Source organism: Emydura macquarii, unplaced genomic scaffold (assembly GCF_026122565.2).
Source record: "Emydura macquarii macquarii isolate MOO-44397 ecotype Brisbane River unplaced genomic scaffold, CSIRO-AGI_Emac_v2 contig_1386, whole genome shotgun sequence".
NCBI classification, from domain to species: Eukaryota; Metazoa; Chordata; order Testudines; family Chelidae; genus Emydura; species Emydura macquarii.
Genome location: NW_027131523.1, coordinates 2128008 through 2153877, shown reverse-complemented (window position 1 = coordinate 2153877; position 25870 = coordinate 2128008). Strand labels below are relative to the sequence as shown.

At 51.7% G+C, this 25870-nt stretch overlaps 1 protein-coding gene across 1 annotated transcript in view; it reads left to right on the top strand.

The window, feature by feature from the left end:
• Window positions 1–5819: 5819 nt before the first annotated feature.
• WNK3 (WNK lysine deficient protein kinase 3) overlaps window positions 5820–25870 on the top strand; it is a 58136-nt gene continuing 38085 nt past the window's right edge. Inside the window, exons 1-3 of the mRNA XM_067552332.1 lie at window positions 5820–6369; window positions 7566–7631; window positions 16989–17585. Of these exons, the coding sequence (XP_067408433.1) occupies window positions 17085–17585 (501 nt within the window). The 5' untranslated portion in view covers window positions 5820–6369; window positions 7566–7631; window positions 16989–17084. The remainder of the gene's footprint in view (window positions 6370–7565; window positions 7632–16988; window positions 17586–25870) is intronic.

Sequence of the window (25870 nt, the reverse complement as noted above, 5' to 3'; positions counted from 1 at the left end):
GATCGGTGGCTGCGTCAGGCGGGCTGGAGCCGGGGAGCGCGGGTTCGAGACCTGCGCTCCCCTGGTGGGGGCCAGAGACTCCCCCGTGGGGCGCTGCTCTGGGTGGCAAACACTGCAGCAAGGGGGCCTTCCACTTTCCCCGATTTAGCACCCACATCTCGGTCTGGGGGGTCCATGCAGCACCCAGGGTGACGGGGGGCCCTGATCTCGGCCGGGGTCTGTCTGTGTCACCATGAAGCAAATGATGACGGAGAAGAAGAACGAACAGATCTTAACAAAATCCACCTCTCCCTCGCCAAGGCTCTGCGGGGGCTGACGGCACCATGGGGAGCAATTGCACGTGGTGTGAGCAAGTTTTAAGTCCTCGCAAGACGACATCCAGTGGGGGTGTCAGCTTGGGTGTTGCAAGGTTCAGGACGGCCGGTGGTCTCAGACCTTGGGGCAGAATGGCTCCCTGGGGAGTCGTGTTGGTATTAGGATTGCTATTCCAGAGCGCTCCCCCTCCGTGCTGTTTGGCCTGCCCCGCTGTTCCAGGGCTGGTGCGTGCGGCTCAGTAACACACGTTGCACTTAGACTATGCCAAGGCTCTGGTTTATCCTTTGCGGTTTCTCCTGCAAGGCCCCAGGTACGTGCTACCAGTCCACAAAGGGACGACACTGGTGGATGCAGTGGGATACCAGTGTCAGATGACTGGGTGATCTCCATCCATTTTATATCGCTTCCCACTGGGTTGAGTCCTACTCTGGGGATGGGAGGGAACAAGACATGGCTGGTTGTCACCTAGGAGGAGGGATGCAACCATGGGGTGTGGGCAGGGGACCCATGCCACCTCCCTTTTGGCCTCTAACTGGACCTGGAAATTTGTCCTAGCCACCCCTCCCATTTGGCTCATGATTGGGGGGGGAGGGGGGACCCAGACCAAATCTGAGTAGTACAGCCCCATGCGCCTGCTCCCCCCCATGCAATCCTTCTGGTGCCCTCTGGTGCTGGGCACCCCCAGTCCCTGGGGAGAAGCGGAGCCAGGGGGCACCAGAAAGGTGGAAAGATTTGGTGCTGAGCTTTTGGTGCTTCCTGGGGAAGCAGAGATGCAGGAGGAGGATGGGGTCTGGCCCCTGGGGGAGTAGTGATCACTTGTCTGGAGGGGCGAGCTCGGAGCTGGGTGTGGGGCCAGCAGGGGGGGAGTATGTGGGGTTGAATGCAGGGGGAGAAGGCAGCGGAGACAGCAGCTTGGGGCTGAGTGTGGGGCAGGGAAGTGAAAGCTCTGGGCGTTGGCAGGCCTGTCGAGATAAATTTGAGGGTCTGGTACATCACGTCTTTTGGGGCCCCACCCCTGCCATTTCTTCTCAGTTGCAGACATTTTGGGGCAGCCCCTGAGTTCGGGACCCCAGTACAATTGTCCTCTTGCCTCTGGGCCTCCCTCCTTAGGAAAAGTCTGGTAGCACCCTGCCCCTGTCTGGGCTGGACCCGAAAGCCCAGAATGGACTGAACACGGTGGAATGGAAGAGCCAGGCTTTCATCAAGGAAGCGGGGTGGGACGTTCCTGTGTGACAGGAACTCAGAACCAGCGAGGCCCAAGATGGTCCAGAGGGGCAGCTGCTTCAGCCACTATAGGCTCTGACACCTGTCGGGGGCACACGGGGAGAAAACACGTTGCCAGCTCTTGGGGAAAGCTTCGACCTAGATGTTGAAGTAGGAAGTGTGGAAAGGCTGGGGTGTTGCACATCCCGTGACACCCTTTAAGTCGGCCCCAGGGGTGTAGACTGGAGCACCAGCCACGTGGAGCTTTCAGAATTGGGTTTTGTTCCACGTCGGGGGTGAAACGGAGCCCTTCTGAAATGTTTCACTGTGAAAGCGGAGGCACCAGTCCAGCGGTGAGTGCTCGCGCCCAGAACAGTTGTCCAGAGCAGGGATTTCCACTGCCCACGTCTGCAGCCATGCTCGATCTTGATTTTAGTCAGGCTTTTAACCTGGCCCCACGTGATAGTCTCACAAGCGAACTAGGGAAACGTGGGCTCATGAAATGACTATACGGTGTGTGCACAACTGGTGGAAAGCCTGGCCTCAACGTGTAGCTACCAATGATTCACTCCCAAGCTGCGGGGGGTCTGTCCTGGGGCCGGTACAGTTCAATAGTGGAATTAATGACTTAGGTCAGGGAGTGGCGTGTGTGCTTGTAAAATGGGCAGGTGACACCAAGCTGGGAGGGGTTGCCAAGGCGCTGGAGGCCAGGCGTTGGCCTTGCCACATTGGTGAATTGGTCAGGTCTGAAATCCACAAGATGAAAGTCACCGAAGACAAGTGCAAAGTACTTCAGGTAGGAAGGAAAACTCAAACACACAAGAACCAAATGGGGAGTAACTGGCTAGGCGGTGGCAAGGCTGTGAAAGGTCGGGGTGTGACAGTGGATCACAAATTGAATCCGAGCCAATGACAGGATTCAGCTGCGAAGAAGGCTAATGTTCTGGGGGGTATTAATAGGAGTGTCACATGGCAGGTGATGGTCCCTCTTCGCTCAGCAGTGGGATCACACTGTGTCTGCCTCTGGGGGCCGTGCTAAACTAAACTACAATGAAATCCGCCCCGTTTTTTAACCTTTCCCCCAAGGTCGATGGGGTCAAATTGGAGAGAGTCCAGAGAAGAGCAACAGAGAAGATGGAAGGCTCAGAAAACCTGCCCTTGGGGGAAAGGGTAAAAAACTAGGCACGTTTAGTTTGGAGAGCAGCAGACAGAGGGGGAACCTGATCAAAGGCTTCAGGTCTATGAAGGGCTGTGCTAAAGAGGCTGAGGATCAGTTGTTCTCCATGTCCGCTGAGGCAGGATGAGAAGTAATGGGCTTAATCTGGAGCAAAGGGTTAGGAAAATTTTTTTGTCTCAAAGGGGAGCTAAGGCCTGGAGTCGACTTCCAATGGAGGGTGTGGGATCCCCGCTACTGGAGATTTTTACGGATGGGTTGGACAAACCCCTGTCACGGATGGTCTAGGTTTACTTGACCTCTCCACGAAGCCGCCCGGAGGCCGAGGGGGCAGTGAATGCGTGGGCAGTTGTGGGCGGGTTGACCGAACCCGGCGGCCATATTGGCCGGCAGGTTGGCCGCTGTGAGCACCCATGTCAGCTGGCGGCTGCGTTGGGGGAGGAGCACATCGGCCAGGCCCAGGGGTTGCCGCGTTGCTTGGCAGCCATGGGCCAGGCCCAGGGCTGGCTTGGCCGAAGGAGGCGGCCGTGTGGACGGCTGCAGGGCGAGGCGGCCATGTTGGGGCAAGCAATGAATTGGCTCTGCCTAGCGCCTGGCCGTTGGCTGGCAGCCTGACGGCCATCTTGGGCTGCGCCCTGGGCGTGACTTTGCTTTTGTGCCCCTGCCCTCGACGTTGGCCTTGTGTGGGGAGGGGGCAGCGTGGCAGATACAGTAAAAGGCGCTGGGTTGAAGGAGACACCCCCCCCCTCCCCATTCTACAGGGCTGGCAAAATGGCTGCCTGAAGCGACTCCCACAGAGCCCATGGAAGACTACAAGTCCCATGAGGCCTTGCGCGCAGACGGAGCGGCGCGGGGGGGGGTGAAGCCGCGCGGCCGGGCAGACGCGGCCGAGAGTCTCGATCTCGCAGCAGCGCGAGGAGCACGCGCCGGCGAAGCTTCCTCCTCCCCGCCCCGCCCCCCGGGCGCCTCGCGCAGGAGACGGTGCGTCTCGCGCCTCCTCCCCCCGCCCCCTCTCCTGCCATTGGGTGCGTGGGGGGCGGGGCCCCCTGGGGGGTGGGGCTAAAGGGGCTGTGGGGTAAATGGGGGGTGAGTGGGGTAAATGGGGGGATGGGCATGGAGGGGGGCAATCCAGGTGAATGGGGGAGGGGTGAGTGGACTAAAGGGGGTGGGGTAAATGGGATGAGTGGGGGGAGGGGACTGGGCAGGCATGGGGGTGCAGGGGAGGAAGAAGTGGGGGCCCGTGTGTCTGGGGGGGGGGATTGGGCGGGGGCTCTTATTTGGAGAGGGCGGATGAAGGGAAACTGCCCCCCAAACTCCCAGTGCAGTGGGACCGAGCAGTCCTGGGGGACCCTGCGCCTGGACTGGTGGTGATGGGGTGTGGGGTGTGGGAACAACAGGTGGGAGGGGTGTAGGGCTGCAATGGGGGGGGTTCCCCCAGGGCATAGTGGCTGATGGGGGGGACAATAGGGAGACCCTGGTAATTTAGAGCTGGTGGGGAGGGGCTGAGAGCCAGGACTCCTGGGTTCTATTAGCAGCTCTGGGAGGGGAGGGGAGGGGAGGTGGGTCTAGTGGTTAGAGCATAGTGGGCTGGAAGCCAGGACTCCTGGGTTCTATTAGCAGCTCTGGGAGGGGAGGGGAGGTGGGTCTAGTGGTTAGAGCATGGTGGGCTGGAAGCCAGGACTCCTGGGTTCTGCCCCTTGCGCTGGGAGTGGAGTGCAGGTAGGAGGTCTTTTTGTTATGCGTGTGCACAGTGCCTTGCACAACCCTGGCTCTTAAGACACTAGCTCAGTACAAGTGTCAAGTGTGCAGCGGAGGTGTGTCCTGACTCAGGGTGTGTGTGGCCAGCAAGGGGCTGGGAATCCTCTGTGTGTGTCTCTCACGGTCTGGCAGCTTGCCATGCCCATAAAGCATTAGCCGGCTGAATTAAATGCAGCAGGGGAAAAGTGGCTATTGATGGATTCTCTCTAACTTTGCAGGGATTTGATGCCGAGGTATCACAGCCGAATTCTCCCTGGGGGAGAAGGAGACGTCTGGGTGATCTGCCTTTATCTACCCCCTCCCTCCCATCTTCATCCTCCTCTCCCCCTTGGCTGGGGCAGATGGTCCACCCCACATACAACTCCTTCCTTTATGGCAGCGGGGACTCTGCTGGCAATAGCACAGCCCAGACAGAGGGTGGAGGAGAAAGAATTGCTTCTTCACCTGCTCGGCAGCCTGTTTTTGCTGTCCCCCGGAAGTTCTTCCTTGGGAGGAAGAGTGTGTCTGTGTGTGTGTGTGGGGGGGTCTTCTCCCCTGATGCACTGCCCCCTACCCCTCCTTTAGCTGCTTAGCTGGGGGGAGTCCGGTTACAGAGATGGACGGATGGAGCCATCCACTCCCCCCAAGGATTTATTGAAGCCCTGCAATCTTGGTAGGAGGGTAGAGGGAGGGGGTTAGTGAGGGAGAGGAGAGGAGAGGGGTGTGGGTGGGTGGGTGGGTGGTCTGGGGTGCTTTGCATGGGACCCCAGGCTATCTGGAATGCTTCTCTTTCTGCTGAACATGGTTAGAAATAGGGGCAAAATGGATCCAGCAAGGGATTTGGGGAGGGGGTGGAGGCTTTATGGGTCTCTCTTTGTGAGCTGTGGTGGGTGGGATAGATTGGCAGGATGATTCATTAGTGTGCTTATTTGTGTGAGACAGATAGTTATTTAGTGTGTGCTGGGGAAACAGGTGTATTTATTTATGGTGTGTGTATGTGCTTTTATCTGCTGGGAGATGCATGTGGAAATCCGATGTTACTCTTACGGTGATGGTGGGGAGAGAAAGAATCTTTGCTTTAATTTTCTAACTCCTGCCTCTAAATGTTGCTACAGAATCACTGGATGGAGAGTTGAGCCCCCCCATTTTTAATGTGGCTTCTGTTGTTTGCTATCTGTACCCCATAGCACGTTCTGCAGCTTTTTGCAAGACCTTTTGTGTGTGGCTTTGTAGCTTTCTTCCTCCACCTCCTCAGATTTTTTTTTTTTTTTTTTTTTAATGGCAGCCCAGATTCATCTGCTCTGGGGAGGTGGTGGTTTCCTTTTAAAAACAATTTCCTTTTGCTTGCGTTTGTCGTTCACGTAGATTTATTTTTGGGGTGAAGGTCGTGGAGTGCAATTCCCTGCTCAGCTGATCTCCGAAAGGAAACACTAGTTTCTGAATGGCTGCTGAGAACCGTTCTTTATAACTGTGCCGTCCTCTTGTAATTTACACCATGCTCTCATGCCAGTTTTTTTGTGGAGGATCCCTGCGAGATTTTTAGGGGAAAGGGGTGTGTGGGAAGGAGGCTTGCTTTAAAATTAAGCTGTGTCGTACCGCAGAAAATAAATTGTTCTATTCCTTGTTTCTGCATAAAAGATTGAAAGTGCCAGGTGTTCACCTTTATTCTCTTAAGGATGTTTGTCTTACGTGTTTGCTTTTGGGTTATTCTTTTTTTTGGTCCCTTAAATTGTGCATGTCATGTCTTGCTAAAATGCCTGCTTTGCTGATCGAGTCCATCCTTGTGGTCCCCAGTTTTAGTTCTTGTTGCCACTGATGAGGTCAGGACGCTGCAGATGTTGATATCTGGGTCACGTTAGTGAAGACGAAATCTCCTCCGGCTTGGAATTTCAGTTGCTTGGTAGCCAACGGCCTTGGAAAGACAGCGGGAAGCCAGGAAGGTATTGTGGCTTTCGCAACGCCGAGAGGGGACTCTGGGTAAACTGGCTTCGCAAGTCGGGGTGGCAGCCACATATCAGATGACCAATATGGAAAGAATTTGAATGCAGGAATCCAAACCTATTAGTGCAAAGAAATAAATTAATATGGAGCTGGATGGTTGGCGGGGGGGGGGGAACACAGGGACGGGGAGTTTATCACAATTGCATCAGTGGTATACCAGTACAAGGCAGCTGTTATACTGGTACAGAGGTGTCTTATACTGGTCCCTTCCCATCCAGGAGTAGTTATAGCAGCATAAAACATGTTTGTACTGATATAACTGCATTCACCGTAGGACTATAGTTACAACAGTACAACTGTTGTGTGTGGAGCGTCTCCTGATTATTTATTAGGCGAATTATGGTAGCACCTGAGAGCCCCTGTCCTGGACCCAGGCCCCCATTGTGCTAGGTGCTGTACATTATACGTTAGGTATATTACTGTGGCAGCTCAGTGCCCCAGAGTTTGACCCGGACCCTACTGTGCTGGGCATTGCATATTATATGTTAGGTGTATTATGACAGTGCCTGAGAGCTCAAGTCCTGGACCAAGTCCCCATTGTGCTGGGCGCTGTACGTTTTATATTAGGTGTATTACGGTAGCAGCTCAGCACCCCAGGCAGGGACCAGGACCCCATTGTGTCTAATAGTTACACCAGTACAAAAACTGCACCTTCAAGTTTTGTGGGAAGGCTGTGGCTGAGCAGAGAATCAGACCTGGGTATTCGAAGCGCCAGGCCAGTGCTCTGATGCCTGCAGCAACCCTCCTGTCTCTGTTTATTTCTGTCATTAGTGGCAGGTCCCCACAGGGATCCGCGGTCCCTGGGATCCTTGTCTGGCTGAAATGCTTTGATCGAATTCCGGGGTTGGGCACGGGGTCGGGGAAGTTGTGTGAAATGGGACCCGTTGTGCCATACAGAAGCTCAGACTGACTTGAGGATCCAGAGGGCTTCTCTGGACCTGTGCGCTACAAAACGATGCTGGTGATACGTTGCTGGAGACACCGACATCAAAGTGAAAGCAGAAGTGATTTGCATTGTATTTAGCTGGCTCTTTCAGTGCTCAGCTAATCAGAAGCTCAGACATCTCTCAAAGGAGGAGGGAAAATTGTTAGTCAGCCTTTTTCATTTTTCTGTGCGTGTGCTTTGGTTTTCCAGAAAACAGCCCCCGTATCTCCCAGCGGGCAGGAGCATCGGCAAAGCTTCCTTGGAAAGGACTGGAAGGTGACGTTTCCAATTTGATGGTAGCATTAGTAGTAACTGTACTGACTGAGACATGAAGGGGAAGGATTTGACCTAGTACTTTGTGGGTGGGGGAGAGTTTATAATTCGGGTTGTGATATGTCTTCTAAAGAAGGGAAAAAAATCTTTGCAGAAAAGTGACACAATCTTGTAGTTAAAGAGGGAAAATTCAGAATTTGGGTGGGGGTTAGAAGTGTTGTGCGGAGCCAGGACTCCTGGGTTCTACACCTGGCTCGGGGAGGGGAGTGGGGTCTAGTGGGTTAGAGCAGGAGGGGATGGGAGCCAGGACTTGGAAGTGGAGGGCAGGGCTCATTTAGATCTTTTCATTATGTCTTTGTCCAGCAGTCAGCACAGTGGGGTCCCGATTGACGCTTCGGGCCCCCAGCCAGTGCCTCTGCACAAATAAATAATAACCACGGTACAGAGTTTAGGTCAGTAACGTTGGGAGCCAGGACACCGGGGTTCTTTTTCTGCCACTGATGACCTCTGTTGTTTTGGCCAAATCACTTAATCTCTCTGCACCTCATTTCCCCTCCCCCATCTGTAAACTGGGCCTGTTACAACTTCCTGAATGTATAAGGTCGTCTTTACACACGCATTTACCTATACTGGGATGGTTAAAGTGGTACAGCGCTTTAGGGTGGATGCGGTTATATCAGCAGAGCTTATTCCTGTCCAAGAAATGGAATGGGACCAGTGCAAGGTGTCTTTCTGCTGGTATTACCACACACACTAATATTGTGTTACTGTAACTATACCACTCCCACTCATAAATTGCAAGGCCAGGCAGGAATCTGACCTCCTCTGTAACATAGGTCAGAGAACTCCCTTGGATTAATTCCTGGTTGAACTAGAGCAGATCTTTGAGAAAAACATCCCATCTTGATTTCAAAATGGTCCGTGACGAAGACTCCACCGTACCCCTTGTTAACTTGGTCTCATGGCTAATTCTGCTAATTGTTCAAAATGTACGGCCTGTTCCCAGGCTGAATTTGTCTAACTTTAACTCCCAACCAATGTACAAAAAGCACATCAAGACCACCGTCTTCCCTATATGGAGAAATGTGTCGCCAAATACTTGGGAACGTTGCTGTTTACATTTGGGAAACATGCCCACATGGTGTGTTTCTGTCTTACAAAAAGCACCTCATTTCGAGGAGTGGTGTTAAAACAAATGTGCACTGATGTCTCTCTGCCTTTATCCGTGCTGAAATGTTTGCTTAAAGTGAAAGAAAATGGCTTAGTCTGTAATAACCTTTTGACTTAGCCAGAAATGACAGCTCTTAGTCAAACGCGGTCGTGCTGATCCATTCCGTAGCTTTTGATTGTTCAGCCATGACAAGAATTTGGGGCTAGCTCTTTAAACACAAAGTTGTCTCAGTCGGCACTTTTATTTGCAGTTTGAATTCTTGGATTTGTCACGGTTTTGCTTCTGAGTGGTGACCTCTTTCTAAATGTGTAGATTCATAGATTCCATGACCCGCAGGGATTCCTGTGATCATCTAGTCTCACCTGTACAACCTAGGCCGTGGAACTTTCCCCATAACGATTCCTATTGAACTAGAGCCTGTCTGAAAAACAAAAATCAAAAATCCAGTCAGTCGTCTTAGCTTGCTTTTTGTCCTTTGGCTCTAAATGACGATGGTATGTGGTGTATTAACTAGGTCCTCACAGTCATCGCTGTAGGGGAGGACAGATTAAGGCACTGCTGTTACTATTGCTTGTGTAACACAGGCTTGTGATTCTAGGGTGTTTAGAAATAATAGCGACAAAGCCAGACTAGGACCAGCTTGGTAAAGTCCAAATGGGGATTATTTGTGTGTAAACGGAGTTATTTGCCACTGAGAGAGAGTTCAGGCTCCGCTTGATGTGGCCTTCAAACAGTTGAGCACGTGTTGTGTGCCGACAGCTGTTCTGCATCCTTTCTGCAGGATAAACAAATAAGAATGGCCATGCTGGGTCAGACCAGGGGCCCATCTAGCCCAGCATCCTGTCTTCCGACAGTGGCCAGCGCCAGGTGCTTCAGAGGGAATGAACAGAACAGGCAATCCTCAAGTGTCGTCCTCTCCCAGCTTCCGGCAGTCAGAGGCTAGGGACACTCAAAGCATGGGTTGCATCTCTGACTATCTTGGCTAATAGCCACTGATGGACCTGTCCTCCAGGAAGTTATCTAGTTCTCTTTGAACACCGTTCTAGTTTGAATCCCGTTTTCTATTGTTGGCCTTGGCAGATAACACATTTTCCTCTCTTCTGTTCTATTTTGCCATGGTGGTTGCTAATCACAACGTGTTGCATTTCTGCAGCTCTTTCCAGCTTCAAAGTGCCACGCAGAATAATTAGAATGTCTTCCCTGCAACTGTTTAGAGCATTTTTATGGTGTGCTCTGCTGCCCCCACTTATTTGTTCCTATGCCAAACATTTGATCGAATGGCTTGAATTTGCTTTGATTTTCCATTCAGTACATTTCAGATATTTGTATCTTCATGATTTGCTCAAGGTGGTCTTGTGTGTGTGCGTGCAGCACGAGAGAGAGAGAGAGAGAATATGCAGCTTTCTACCTGAGTATATATTCTCCAGTTGGGTCCTGGGGCTAGTGATTATTTTTGCTGCCCCTTTCCTAAGAACAAACAGTGCAATTGTTCTTATAGATTTCAAGGCCAGAAGGGACCACCATGATCCTCTCTGGCCGGTGTTATGAGAGAAGTCAGACTAGAAGTTCCCCAAAATAACTCCTGTTTGAACTAGAGGAGATCTTTCAGGAAAAAAAATAAAAAATCCCATCTTGGTTTTAAAATTGCCCATGATGGAGACTCCACCACGACCCTTGGTAATCTGTTCCAATGGTTAAGTCCTGCTGTTAAAAATGTACACCTTCTCTCCAGTCTGAATTTGTCTAGCTTCAACTTCCAGCCAGTGGGTTGTGCTAGACCTTTTGCTGCTAGATTGAAGAGCCCATTATTAAATACTTGTTCCCTGTGGAGGTATGTAGACTTTGATCATGTCAACCTTTAACCTTTTCTTGGTTAAGCTAACCAGATTCAGCTCCTGGAGTCTCCCTCTTGAATCATCCTCATGGCTCTTCTCTGAACCCTCCCCAATTTACCAACATCCTTCTTGAACTACGGACACCGGATGTAGACACAGGATTCCAGCCACGATCGCACCAGAGCCAAATCCAAAGATCATAGAACCTCTCTGCTCCTTCTCAAGATTTCCCTGTTTATACCGCCCATGATCGCATTTGTCCTTTTGTCCTCAGCGTCATGCTGGGAGCTCGTGTTCCGCTGATTTGCCACCGTGGCCCTCAAGTCTTTTTCAGAGTCGAGTACGGCCTACGATCTTTGTTTCCCAGATGGGAGTCTATGTCTCGTTTGACCGTGGCGTAGTGGCTAGAGCACTGTGCTGTACTCCTGGGTTCTGTCGCTGGCCTACTGGGTGTAGCCCTCACCAATCCGGGCCCCTACCCAATAGATCACCCTGCTTTTCTCATAGCAGGAGAACCCTACTCTGATTTGGATGAGTTGCTAAGGCCTGCGCTATATGTAGTCTTGGAAGGATTAGATTTTACCTGTAAGTGTCCGTGAACATCAATTTTTTTGCTGTCCGCCCACACTCCTCCTCTACCTCTCGGAAAAATATTTCCATCGCTAGTAATCAAAATGTACCGATAGGCAAGGTAAGAGAAATGCTGTTTGAGAACACATTAGAGCTTGATTTCAGGATATTGATGTATTTTGACGTGTGGCTGACAGTTTGTGTTTTAATGGCTATAAAGTGTGAACTTTTTGAATCTCAACAGCTGCTGTCATTATTGTCTGCCCCCCACATTGCCTGTTTCCCTCATCATTTCCCACAACTGTGAAAATTTAAATGGATAGAGAAGAAATGCTTAAAACCCATAATTTTGCACAACTTTGAAAATTTAAATGGATGAAAAGAGAAAAATATGCTTAAAAATAAACCTTATCTGTTGAAATAAAAAAAAAAGATCAAACTCTGCCCAGCTTAGTTATACGTGAGATCAGAACAGATGATCTTAACCGTCTGTTGTGGCCTTAAAATCTACGAATCCTGTGTTTTGTTGTTTTTTTCACCCCCTGCACTTTCCGCACCATTAGTAGATCTTGGATCTTTCTAACTAGATGAAGTTGGCTGGTACGCTTTCTGCATCCCTTGTCTCTCTGTGTTGTGGCATATCCCATCTCCTCTTCTCCCAGGCTCTTCCCTCAGCAAGGTGGTGTCCCTGGTGTATTTATTTTTGCAGTACCCTCTGTCTTGTGAGGATTGAGCGAAGAGAGGAAAGATGGTTTTGTGATGTAGTTTGAGAGCTGGGAGATGGAGGTTCAAACCCCACTCTGCCTCACACAGGGGCTTCTCTGCACTTGAAAGATGACTTGGATTAGGGTAGGGTGTGAATTCAAAAATGGAGTAGCTTTTCTGGAATAGCTCCGAGTCCTTGATCTCTGCGTCTCTCAATTCCTCATCTGTAAAATGGCGTGATACCGTTTTCCTCCACCCACTGCCCACTTTGTCTATGTAGACTGCAGGCTGTCAAGGTAAGGACGGTCTCCTTGTTACTCTTTCTTAACTGGAGAAAGACTTGGGGGTCCTGGTGGGGAATCAGTTGAACCTGAGCCCCCAGTGCGATGCTGAGGCCCAAAAGGGCTAATATGAGCCTAGGATGCGTGAAGAGGGGAGTCTCGAGTGGGAGCAGAACTAGCTCTGAATTTGGAACGGATACGACCACTGCTGGGGTCCTGCGTCCACAATTCCAGAAGAGCGTTGGTCAGTTAGAGGGGCTCCGAGGAGAGCCATGGGGACGATGTAAGGGTTGGAAACCAAGCCTTGGAGTGAGGTACTCCAGGAGTTCAGCCTCTCTGGTTTAATAGAGGGAAGGGTGGACCTGATCACAGGCTGTAAGTACCTACGCGGGGAACAAGAAGTTGACAATGGGCTCTTCAATCTAGCAGCCCAAAGGTATAACCAGATCTAACTAGACCATTTCAGACTGGTGGTAAGGCGCACATTTTTCACGGTGATGGGAAAGGCCTGGAACGCCTTGCCAAGAGCTGTGCTGGATTTGCCATTGCTGGCAATTTTCGAATGAAGCCTGGGAACGGTTTTCTCGAAGATCTGCTCTAGTTCAACTTGGCGGGAATTCAGGGCTGCAGGCGGTTGGGCTGGAGGATCCCAGTGCTGTCTTCTGACTTTACGATCTGTGACTCTGTGACCACTTACACTGCAGTAGGAGCACAAGGTCAGCTAGACCAGGGTCCCCCTTGTGTTAGAAGCGGTACAAATGCGCCCTACCCTGAAGCATTTACAGTCAGGTTATGTGTTTATGCCGTTCCTGGCCAAACGAGAGCCTGACCTCGCCTGGACTGCTTTAATAGGAATAAGAAAAGGCATCTAAGTTTAAAACCACAGGGCTGGAATTTTTGTGACATTGCCACCTGTGGGAATGGGTGGCTCTTTAAAGTCAAACCCTTTTGTGGAGCCGTGCCCTGGTGCTGCTGTTCCGTTGGACGTATTTCCTGGGTTTCAGTCTGCTGCTGTGTGGAGAAAGCCACTGAAATAGAAAAAGGTCCCCGGGAGGTAGCAGTGCTTTTGTCTTTAATGTGGACAAGGGATCTGTTCTGGGTCCAGTTCCGTTCAATAGCTTCGTGTATGCTTTGGATAATGGCATAGAGAGCAGCCTTATAAAGGGTGCGGCTGGTACCAGGCTGGGAGGGGTTGCAAGCGCTTTGGAGGGCAGGATTAGAATTCAAAATGATCCTGACAAAGTAACTCGAATGAAATGCGCTAACAGTGCTGCTTCCTGCTTATTAGGGAGGAACAATCAACTGCAGAAATACAGAATGGGAAATGTCTGCCTAGGAAGGAGTGCTGCAGAAAAGGATCGGGGGGTTATCGTGGGTCACAAGCTAAATGTGAGTCAACAATATAATATTGTTGTGGGGGGAAGAAAGCAAACATCATCTGGGTTGTATCAGCAAGAGTATTGTAAGCAAGGCGTGAGAAGTAATTCTTCCACTCTGCTCAACAGGGGAAGGCCTCAGCTGGAGTACTGCGTCCAGCTCTGGCCAGCACACTTTGGGAAAAATGTGAACAAACTGGAGAGTCCAGAGGAGAGCAACACAAGTGATGAAAGGGCTAGAAAACAGGACCTGGGGGGAAGGTTGACCAAACTGGGTTTGTTTAATCTGGAGAAGAGAAGACTGAGGGGGCCAGGATAACAATCTTTACGTACATAAAAGGTGGTTTTAAACAGGAGGGTGATAAATTGTTCTCCTTCTGTGCCGAGGACAGGAAAGAAATAATGGACCTAAACAGCAGCAAGGGAGATTTTGGTTAGACATTAAGAGAAACTCCCTGGCTAAGCACTGGAACAAATGACCGAAGGAGGTTGTGGACTCTCCATCACTGGAGGTTGTTAAGACAAACCCCTGTTAGTCCTGCCTCAGTGCAGGGGACGGGATTAGACGACCTATCAAGGTCCCTAGATTTCTATGATTTCTAGGGGACAACTGTGTTTAAATCAGTGCCAGCTGGTCCTGGGGAGCCCTGAATGTCCCCGATTTCTAACATGAACATAAAGAAATAAAGGATGGCAAAAAGACCATGATGTCTTCGTGTCCTCCGGGGAAATGGAGAACTATCAATCCCCACCCTTTCTTATTTGAAGACTCTTATCGTGTCCCTCCTCAGCCTTCTCTTCTCCAGGCTAGACATGCCCAGTTCTCTCAAAGGTTTCCTAAACTTCGGACCATTTTTGTTTCTCTCCTCTGGACTCTCCATTTAGTTCACATTTTTTTAAGGTGTGGTGTCCCAAACTGGACACAGTACTCCAGCGGAGGCCTTCGCAGTGCTGACTAGAGCAGGACAATGACGTCCCGTGTCCTTCATGTGACTTTCCTGTTAATACATCCCAGAATGACCCGTGCCTTGTTTGATCGCACTGTTGACACATGTTCAGTTTACGATCCAGTAAAAACCCCCGACCCTTTTCTGCAGTACTGCTGCCTACCCATTGTGGATTTAATGTTTTCCTTCCGAAGAGTAGTACTTTGCGCTCGTCTTTACAGACATTCCCTCTTATTGACTTCAGACCAGTTCTCCAGTTTAGCTCGGAAGCTCTTTGGGCTGGGGGCTGGCTTTTGCTATGAATGTTTACCAGTGCAGGTAATTAACCATTAGAGCAATTTCCCAAGAGTCATGGTGGCAATATTAAAATCAAGAGGGGGTGTTTTTCTAAAAGGTCTGCTGTAGTTCAAGCATGAATTAGGGTGGGAAAGTTCAATGGCCCTTGTTGTACAGGAGATCAGACTAGATGAGTTTTTCCTTCTGGCCTTCTTGTCTATGAATAAGAGGGGCATGATGAAAGGATTTGAAATAAAGACTGGGATGGGGAAGGTAGGCGTAGAGTTTCTGTTCTCCCTGTGTCTTAACACCAGAAGAGACATTCAATGAAGTGAAAAGGAAGCTAAAATGCTTCTTCCACGCAGCGAATGACTGGAAATCTGCCACAAGAAGGTGATGAGACCAGCAGTTAGCCAGGTCCAGAGAAGAGACTGGACCGTTACGTGGCTATCCGAGTTGGTAGAAGGAGTGGTGACAATTCTGGAAGGGATATTGCGCTGGCTTTTGTGGTACAGTAATATGAGTAAGTATTGCAGTATCCCCTGGTGAGCTAGAGGCTGTAGGCGCACACAATGAAACTTTGCAATCTGAGGAGTCTGAAGTATCCCATGAGATCACTGTCCCACAGTCAAGCCAGCTCTGGCTGTTGGATTTCCCGGGTATTCAGCCCTGTGCTTCCTCTTTCTGAATTTCACACTGCGTACACAGGGGAATTGGAAGTGCTGATTCTTCAGGGGCCACCGTGCCCTGCCTCTTGGGGGCACAGGGCTGCTGTCTGTGCCCCTGCCGTGCCGATAGGCTCCCGTCAGCGGTTGGTGTAGCACTGTGCGCTGAAACTGACCCCCTTTCTGAGTGGCCGTCTCAAGTTGCCAGCATCTGCTCTGATAAGGTGGCAGCGGCTTGTCCTGGAAGAGCCTCTGGGAAATTTCAGAATTAGATTGTAGCTGCAAAAAAAAGAGAGAGGACTTGGCTGCAGAGTGCACGTGGTGGTTTTTGGGGCACGGGGAAGCGAAGTAGATTCATGGTCTTTAAGACCCGGAGGAACTGTTAGGTCATCTAGTCTGATCTCCTGTATAACACAGGCCAGAGAACTTAATTCTGTTTCCTCTGGGAGCCAGGACTCCTGGGTTCTGTCCCTGGCTCTGGGATCCTTTTACAAAGGCAGACCCCAGAACTGACCCTGGTATGAACACCCGATGGAGCGTTGTCATAACGCAGTGTTCTCCAGACCAGGGCGGGCGGTGCTCTCGGTGGAGATTGGAGTGGAGTCCATTAATTCATCTCTCCATTTAACATTTCCTTGGTCCGGCGTTCTAAATGATTAAATGCGCTTTCATTGAGCTGCGAAATTTACGCTTGTGTGAGAGCTCTTTAAAAATTCAAACGTCCAAAACCGCATCCAGATGCTTGCGTCCTGCAGTTGCTGTGCTTTCATGTTGTCTGGAAACCCAGGTTTTGCTGGGCTTGGTTAGCAATTATTACTTAAGGGTCCATAATGTGCTCGAGACAGAAAATAAATACAGCCCCTTGGCCAAGAAAGCTTACAAGCTAAGAGGCTGGCATGGCTGAGGCAACACATTTTAGGAAATCCAGAGGGGGGAGATGTTTACTGAGGTCTGAGGAACTGGGAGTTTCTCTTCCTGGTTCCACTGCTGATGCGCAAGGCATATCGCCTTTCTCCTTTGTGCCTCAGTTTCCCCTCTCACCCTTCATTTGTTCTTCTGGGCCTGGGCCATCTCTTGCTATGTGTTTGCACAGCATCTGGTGCAGAGGGGCCGCTAGCTGTGTCAGGGCTTGTCCAGTGCCACCAGGGCGCCCCGTGAAACAAAAGACCTTGATATTGATTTGGGGATTCTGTACAGTGTCTGGCACAATGAGGGGGCTGCGGTCTCGGTCGGGGGGAGGGGGGCGTACAGCACAGCAATGGCCTTGATTTCGGTCGGGGAGAGGGGAATCAGATGAGCACAATGCAAATAATTCATACTAACTAGCGAGTTTGAAAGGGGGAGGGCCGAGGGAGCCAGGTGAGCATTGCTGAGCGATTTCCCCGGTTCGTTCCTTCGTTGCCCGGGGCTCAGCTGAAGGGAATTTGGGCCTGGGGAGAAGCCACCCCTGGAGAGTTTGATGTCTGGTGGCTGCTTTGTGATTTACCATCTGAAATGATCCTATTCTTGCCCCCTTCTTGCCTTCTCCTTTCAGGTTGCTATGGGGATGTTCTGAGAGGAAGTAAGCCCTAGTAACGTCGCCACTCACAATGTGCTGGGTGTGAGGAGGGAGGACACGGGAAAGATACCAATGGCTACGGACTCCGGCGAGCCGACTAGCACGGAAGATCCGGAAAAACCTGCTGGAGTTTCTCTGGATGGCGGGATCCCTACCATCGAGGCTGCTTTGATCATGGAGCCCGCCGGCGCCCCTGCCTCCGGGGGTGCCACGGAACGGAAGCGGTTCTTCCGCAAGAGCGTGGAGATCATGGAGGAGGACAGAGCCGCCGAGCCGTCTCCCAGGGAGGAGCAGGAGCCGCTAGCCGCGGACGGTCGCCGAGGGGACCAGCTCTCTTCCAGTGTGCTGGGGCAGGAGGCCAGGAATGAGGTGGGTTCCAAGGCCATTTCGGAGGCCTCCAAGGAGAAGACCAAAAAGGAGATTGAAGAGGAGGCAGAGATGAAAGCAGTAGCCACCTCCCCCGGCGGCCGCTTCCTGAAGTTCGATATCGAGCTGGGCCGAGGGGCCTTTAAAACCGTCTTCAAAGGGCTTGACACCGAGACGTGGGTCGAGGTGGCCTGGTGTGAGCTGCAGGTTAGTACAGCGGATCTCATTCTGTGCCATAACTGGTGTGTTTTCTCTTACATCTCCAGCGCCTGGAGTCCTGTGATTATGTAAAAACAGGGTGGAAGCCTGAGCTGTAAGAGCTGAGACAGCTGGGACAAGTGAGCCACCCTCTGCAGTAGCCAATGAAAAGTGGTGCGTGCAAATTAGCTGTAGAGCAATGGTGGCGATTGGTCGAGTTACCGCTGAGATATTCTTGGGATGGGAAACAGGCTGCGAGTGTTTAAACCAGGACGGGAATGGGGCGTTCGTCTAAAAGATCCGCCCTGGGCGTTGGCTGGGGGATGTTCTATGGCCTGTGTTGTACCGGATTTCAGAGCAGACAGCATGATCCCTTCTGGCTTTGGAATCTATCAATCCCAGTGGGGCTTGAACTTGGCGATTGAACCCGCTTGTAGCTGTTTCCATTGCTCACCCCTGGCTCCGCAGGCTTGTTAGGCTTCAGAGTGATGCGCAGACCGTGACAATCCTGGAATCTGAGTCTATAAATAGAGCAGAAGGATTATGTTGCTAGCCTAAGGCCTGGGATTCCCTGCTTCATCGCAGACTTCCGGCTGTGACCTTGAGCACCTCATTCAGCCGATTGGTGCCTCGGTTTCCCCATCTGTGCCCTGCCTCACAGGGGTGTCGTGACAAGTCAAGGCTGTGCAATGCGGTGAGCACTGCAGGTGAAAAGTGCTGTATAATTTTATCGTGGGGCAGTCCTGTGGATTGGAGCAGACTCGGTTCATGCCAGTGGTCCATTCTGGGCTGGGACTCTGGGAATCCGTGAGAGCCAGTTACTACTACTAGTCTGCTAACTCTCTGCTCCTGCTTGCTTTTTAAAAATGAAACCTCAGCGGACTGTCAGACGCTCGTCTCTTGTGGGGACATCGCTCCTTTAAGCCCGGATGGTTGCAGAACAAGGAATCGCACTGTCCACCTGTGCTGAGACAAGCTCAGGGGTACCTAGGCTGTCCCGGACAGGCTGTGTCTAATCTGTTCTTAAAAACCTCCGGTGACGGGGATCCCGCAGCCTCCTAGGTCACCTGTCCTGGGGCTTAACATTGCTGGGAGAGGGACGTCAGCTGAGTCAGCGTGGGGTGGGCTAAAGGAACGGCCCTGGCAGCAGGCCTATAAAGGTTACCTGGGGGAGGTGAGGGCAGAGAAGCTGTGTCATGTACCCCTCCCCCTGCCCAGCTTGCTGAAAGGATTCTGAACGGCTTTGTCTGGCGTGACAGTGAAGCCAGCTCTGAGGACTATGAAATGAGCTTTACCCTCCGCTACTGTATCTGCCCCGTGGCCTGTGGTGCATTCAATGGTCCTTAAAGCCCCAGCGCCTGGATTCATGTGACAATGTGAGATTCTCAGCTGCCTTTTTCATTTAAAAAAAAAAAAAAAAGTTTCTAGCAGGGAAATGCTTTGAATCGTGACCCATAAAGGCTCCGAAACCAGAAAGCCAAGAATCCCTTCTCTCCCCAACGTTTATTGTCCTTTGGATGTCTAGTGGAGTCCCCGACTTTGGAGGTTTTTAAGAACAGGTTGGACAAACCCTTGTCAGGGATGGTCCAAGTTGGTCTGGATGGTCTCTCCAGATCTCTCCCAGCCCGACGTTTCTAGGATTGTCTGAGGTTTAACCCAGTCCTGGGAGGTTTTGACTCGAGGTTTGTGGAAGCCTGGGGCGGGCGATGCGTGAGGCATGTGCGGATGCAGGCCACGCAGCGAGCGTTCTGTTACATCTGTCAGCTCTTCCAGTGATCCCCTGGCCAGCCTCCGCCCGGCCCCTTGGCTGATGGGCTGAGACCGCCGCCCGGCACGCTGCCCGATTTTGGATCGCTGTTTCCTTGTGTCTGTCTGTCTCTGTCTCCACCTGTTTTATTTGAATGGGGACCATCTTATTGTTCTGCGTTTGTACAGCGCATGGCGCAGTGGAGTCCTGGTCTGTGAGGGGGCCTCTGAGGCGCTACCGTAATAACCTAATAATTAGCAATAGTAACGTATAGCATCTAGCACAATGGGGTTCTGGGCCACAACTGGGGTTCCTAGGTGCTACCGTAATACACTTTGTGACCCGTCCGTGCCTAGGGTAGACCACCTGAAAATGCCAAGGTCAGGGGAGGCTGCAAAAGGAGAGCCGATTCTCCCAGCAGACATCCCAACCAGCCACAAACAGTGCTTCTGATTCCCCACACAGCTTATCAGGAATAAGCTACGACAACACATACGCAGCCTCCTTTACTGCATTCCAGTCTCTGGCTCCCAATCAGCCACTAGGTCCGGTAAAGAGAGAAGTTATTTAAAACTTTCTGCTCTTCACCAAAAGGGTCTCCTGACCCCAAAGGGTCAGCCACGTTGCCAGATCAATGTAAGTGTGGATCTTACCCAAACCCCCACACTGCCAGCCAGTCCTTTAGTGACTAAAACGAAAGGTTTATTATAATAGGAAAGAAACAAACAATAAGGGCAATGTTAAATGACCCAGGCAATCACACACATACGAATGATTTGAAAGTCCATATATACTACGTTTTCACTGGCATTGTGGAGTGTGCAGGTTTGTACGGTCCCTCTGGTGCACATCCAGTACCTGGATGGGGCTCAGTCCTTTGTTTCACAGCTTTAGTTGCAGATGACTAGTTGATTTCAGAGGTAGGTGAAGACTAACGACCATGTGGCGTGGTGCAGCTGCCTTTTGTGTCCTTTGCCAGGCTGCTTGTGGAAATTTACCGAAATAAGATGGAGTCCAGGGTCACATGAGTGAATCCTGGTGACTCATCAGGTGTAGCCCTGGCTTCTTCCCCTGGGCCCACTGTACCTGTGAGTTTTCTTAATGGGCCGTTAAGCAGGCTAGTGCTGCAGCCATCCTGTCTGGTGTGTCACCCAGAAACACAGTACAAGTTGAAACACAGGTACATCAACCACATCCATAACCTCCCATACAAATGACACGTACGCATAAAGAATATCATCATTCCTAGCAAACTGTAACCTTTCTAACAGTGCCTGACGGGGCCTAGCTCATGAATGATTGTCATTTTGACATATCGATATTAAATAATATCACAAATGGTCCCCTTCATCCAGCCAGCGTCACCCACCTAATAAATAGCCATACTAACGTACAGCCCCTGACTCACAGGGGTTCTGGGCCACCACTGGGGTTCTTAGGTGCTAGCATAATACACCTAATAAATAACATCAGGGGGTCACGCACTCCATAGTGTCTGTCGGCCAAGCCCCTTTACACACCCTCCGTTACCCCTCACAAACTGCTTTGGATGCCACCTTCCCACCCCCTGTAGCCCTCCCATCTCTCCCTATGCCAAGGGCTCTGTGCTCCACCCAGTCCCCCCATTTCCCATAACAAGGCCCCCCATTCTAGTGGCTCGGGGTGCCCCCCCATTCCCATTTCTCTCCATGCCCCCCATGAGATCAGGGCTCCATTGTGCTGGGCTTGTACAAACACACACATACTCACAACCTTGCCTGGAAGACCTGGTCAGAGGGGAAGCGGATGCCTGGCGTAGCAAATGGGAATCATAAAATGAACCAAACTCTCCTCTTTCCAAAAAAGAACAGGGGTGGGGGTGTGTGTATGTCTCTCTCTCTCTCTCCATTCAAGAGCTCGGGTCTCTTACTAATCAACCCTGGCAGTCTCTGGGGAGGTCAGAGGATATATCCCGCATAAGGAAAACCCCGGGCTCTTGAATGTAGCAGAGTAAAGCAGAAGAACCAACCACTGGAAGTTAAACCAGACCATTGGAAATAAGGCCCCTGTGTTTCCCAATGATGGTGATGAACCATTGGAACAACTTCCTAAGGGAGGTGTTTGGATTCTCCTTCTCGTAATGTCTTCAGACCCAGAGGGGATGCTTTTCTGGAAGATGCCTGAGTCGAACACAGGTTATTGGGCTCAGTAATGGGGGAACTAGGTGAAATTCACCGGCCTGTGGTACCCAGGAGAATAAACTACCTGCCTGGCCCCTTCTGGCCTGAAACTGTACGAATATCAGGATGGCTCAGGCCACTCCTTCCTGCCTGGGTGTGTCTAAGCAGTGTGCCAGTTTAGGACAGGAAGTGAAAGAAGACGCTGTATCCAGTGAAACCGTGAGTTGGGATTTGCCCAGGACATGAGGTCCCTCGCGGAGGGGACTGTAATGACTTTACAGATTGCAGCCTTCTGAGGCATTGGACTGCTGTCTTTAATAATGACATGAGCTTTGGTCTTATCTTACCATGGGAAGTGCATCAGGGCAGGAGCGATGTGTCCAGCACAATGTGGCCCTGATCTCAGCTGGGGCAGGGACTGTCTCTCGCTGTGTGTCTGGGCAGTGCCTGGCACAACGGGGCTGTGATCTCGGTCGAGGTTTCTCAGCTCTACCATATTGCAGATAGGCTATAACCTCATAATCTAGAATAACGTCTCCATAAACTAGAGCTCTTAGCGTCTTTTCAGCACAGCTGAAAAGCTGATTTTTTTTCCTCTGCAGGAGCTGGCTAGATTCTCCATAACTGGCATGTCCAAGAGACATAATCCCACAAGGAATTGTCATCTTGACCTCCCTCCTTTCCTGGGGCAGAGTAACTATACTAATGCATTGTGGGTGACCTCATAAAAAAGTGACCGGGAATGCAGGTGGGAAGGGGAATATGCCATTTTAGAGCAAGCCAGACCTTTGCCAATGAAAATCCTCTTTGTTTACAGGGGAAAACTGAGCTGAACAGCAAAAGCCAGTGTGTTGCTGGTTGTGTTGGTTTTTTTCCTTCAGTGGGAGGCAGAATAGTTACCGTAGACTCAGAATTTGTTTGATCTTCTGTGCAGGTAGTTAGATCTGCCGAGCCTGGTCAGGATTTTCCACTCCTCGTGCATCCACATTCCGCTAGGAATGAATTCAGGGCAGTTTGGTGGCTTGTGTTATCTGGGAGGTCAGCCATGGTCCTTTCTGGTCTTGGAATCTGTGAATCCAGAGAGCTCCGAGGCAGGGCTGTGTCCGCTCAGAGCAGCGCTGGTTGAATAAATGAGGCTGCCATAGCCACCTGCTTTCTGCTGTTCCAGCAGTCACTGCTCCAGCCGGACAGTATCCTTGCCCCCGTACCGTACTGATGGGCAGGCTGAAGGAGGCCCTGAGCTGAAGGGGTTGTGTGAAGAATGCTAAGTAGCTGGACCCCGTGTTTGATTGTGCATACCGCATGTGGGAACTCCTTCTCCAGCCCCTCTGGCAGCTCCCCTCTGGCCTAAAGCAGGAAATGTGACTGAATGCCTTGATCTTGGCCTGTGTTAAACCCCAGACATCAGCCTACCCGGTCCCCCCGCAAAATCCAGCCCCCAGGGTCCAAGCCCACCACCCCGCCACGGCCGCAGGCTCCACGGCTGGCCGCCTTGTGCGTGCGTGTGGCTCAGTGCGTAGCAGTGTTTTGCTGGGTGGCCTCATCTGTCTGTGGTGGGTCGTCATCCAGGGAGAGGACAGGCAAGCCAGGCCTAGAGCTGGTCCAATAACGCATGTTTCGCGTTCGCTTTCTCCTCCGAGCACCTCCCAGCCGGTGGCCTTTGAGTCTCGCTGCAGGCGGCTGGGATAGAGACGCACTGTCGCTGTTTCACGGGGGGCGGGTGGAGCTGAGTCACAGAGGCAAAAGTGACCTGACCAAGGTCGCACGGGAAGTCTGTGGCGAAGGCAGAGAGTAAACCAGAGGGAGGCTGGCCCTGTGAGTTGTGACTCCTGGCCAGGCCCGGGTTAACCAGTGTGCCCTTGGTGCGCCTACAGAAGGCCCTGGGCAGATCACAGCACCGCTCACTCGGATTTGGCAGGACAGCAGAGGTGCCAGTCACATGAGTGCAGGGAGGGCGGGCAGGCAGACGGCCTGGGGCGGAATGGCGGGCGGGGGGGGGGGAGGAGGGGCCAGTGAGTGGCTGGGAAGGTCTGGGGGGAGGGCTGGGGGGGAGTTGTTGGTGGGTTATGGGGTAAGTGGGGGTGATGGGGTTGGAGGCTGCGGTGAAGGGATGGATGCGGAGGGCTGTTGGCGTAAGTAGGGGGCTGGTGGAAGGTTGTTGGGGTGTGAGGGACATTCGGGGGTTTGTGTGAGGTGTGGAAAGTATGGGGCAGAAGCGATTCTCTGTCTAACTTAAGGAAGATGGGGGGGCCCCCTCCCAGTTTCCACCGTGCACAGGACCCCATCTTCTTTAATCTGGGACTGCCCCGAGCAGGCTCATTGCAAAACAATCAGTGGGGTGGCAAGGGATCGAAAACTCTTACCACCCTTTGCTGCCCCGCCCCCCTTCTCGGTCACCCTCTGGAGACCCACCCACAGAAATCCCGGGGGCTTGGAGACCTTGGTTGGTTTGCTCTGTGATAGAAACGGAAGGGGGTCACCACATGGCCCTCTTCAAACAGAGGGTGGCTGGCATGGAAGTGGAGCTCGTTTATGGCCGTTTCTGACTATGGCACGCTGCCCTGAGCGCCCTGCTGGGGGCTACGGGGCTCGTTTTAACAGGGAAAACCAGCAGGAAGGAAGGAAAGAGCGGCTTCCCAAGGGCTGTGGTGGATTCACCATCACGGGCAATTTTTCCGTCAAGATGAGGTGTATCTCTGAAAGCTCTGCTCCTCTTCCACCGGGAATGATGTCAGGGCAGCTCTCGGGCTGTTTTATACAGGAGGAGAAGGTCAGAGCAGGTGGCCACTTTCTGGCCTGCGGAGGGTCTGTGGCATTGCTGAGTGATGCCTTCGTTCTATCCTTCCATGGGCATGCTTGCATGAGGACAAAAGACTCTCCATTTCCGAGGTGCTCGGAGGCGATGGGTGATTAGCAGTCGGAAAAGCATCTCAGTGCAGCAAGGATCTCCTGCATTTGGACCTCCTGCATATCTCCCGTCAGTGCCAGACCTAGACGAACGCTTCTCTTTCCCCACAAAACCTCAGATGTGTCTGATTCCTGAGCCCCCTCCCTTTGCTTACATTGGTGTCCGTTATAGAGCTTTGTCCAAAATGCAGTGCTGGGGCAGGCCTCCCTCCCGCCCCCTGAGCCCCTTTCCCTCCAGTGCAGGAACTCGACCGGTGTTTAACAAGTCCCTGTAGCCTTGTCTGGATGGGGATAGACTCTCGGTTGGTAGCGGCACAGAGGGCCGTGAGAGATTAATTGGTTTTTTTTCTTCTTAGCTATGCTAAAGTGATATTTGGCCTTGGGGAATGAAAATCAAACCTTTTAAAGTGTAGCAGGGAGGGTAGCCTACTCATGAACGCCTGCTTTTCAGCAGCCCGCCTCCCTCTCTAGTGGTTCATTGCCCTGTGGTCATTTCCAGCTATCAGCTCCTCTAAGTGCCACTTAGACCACTGTTTATGTCGGCTTATTAAAGCCTGAGAGGTTCTGCTGGGAGCGCTGGGCCTCTCAAAGTGACCCGCGAGAGGAAACTTTGAATGGGAGCTACCCCCAGGAACGGGCGGATAGAGAGGAACATCAGCGTTTAAACAAACTTCCTGGTAAGCACTGGAAAGTTGTCAGGCCAGTTCTGAAGTTGCTGTAATTGCCATGAAACAACAAGAAAAAACCTAAGGCACAGTAGCAGATGAAGAGGAGGAAAGGTCGATCTTGTGACTGGGAGTCAAGAACTCAGGACTCGGCCACCTGTATGACCGTGGGCAAAGCACTTGAATTTCTCTATGCCTCAGTTTCCTCCCTGTCTCTGGGAAGACCTTGGGTCTGCTGCTGGGATCCTGGGTCTGGTTCTGGTGCCTGCAGTTCAAGGAGGATGTTGACCAATTGGGGTGGGGTCAGAGAATAGTAAGAGAATGATTGAAGGGTTGGAAACCTGCCTGAGAGCAAGAGACTCCAGGAGCAGCGTGTGTTCAGCTTAGCAAAGACAAGGGTAAGGGTGACTTTAGCCCTGTCTCTGCGTTCCTACAGGGGGAGCAGAAATGAGTTAATAAGAACCTCTTCAGTCTAGCAGCGGAAGGTCTAAGCCAGATCCCAGGGTGGGAAGTTGAAACTATTTCCATACTGGAAATAATGGCGTGAATTTGAATTATCGTTGGAGCAGCTTCCCGAGGCCGTGGTGGATTCTCCATCAGTGGCAATTTTAAAATCAAGCTGCGCCAGTTCCCCCAGGAATGAGTTCAGGGCAGTTCTCTGGGAGGCCAGACTAGATGGTCACAGTTGTCCCTTCTGGCCCTGAAATCGATGAGTTTATGTTTAGGCGGAAGCCCTCCCTTGGGCCGGGCGGCATGGGAGACAGGCCCTGAATCTCCATGGCAGGCATTTAAGCTGCTGGGGCCTGCACTGTTGAT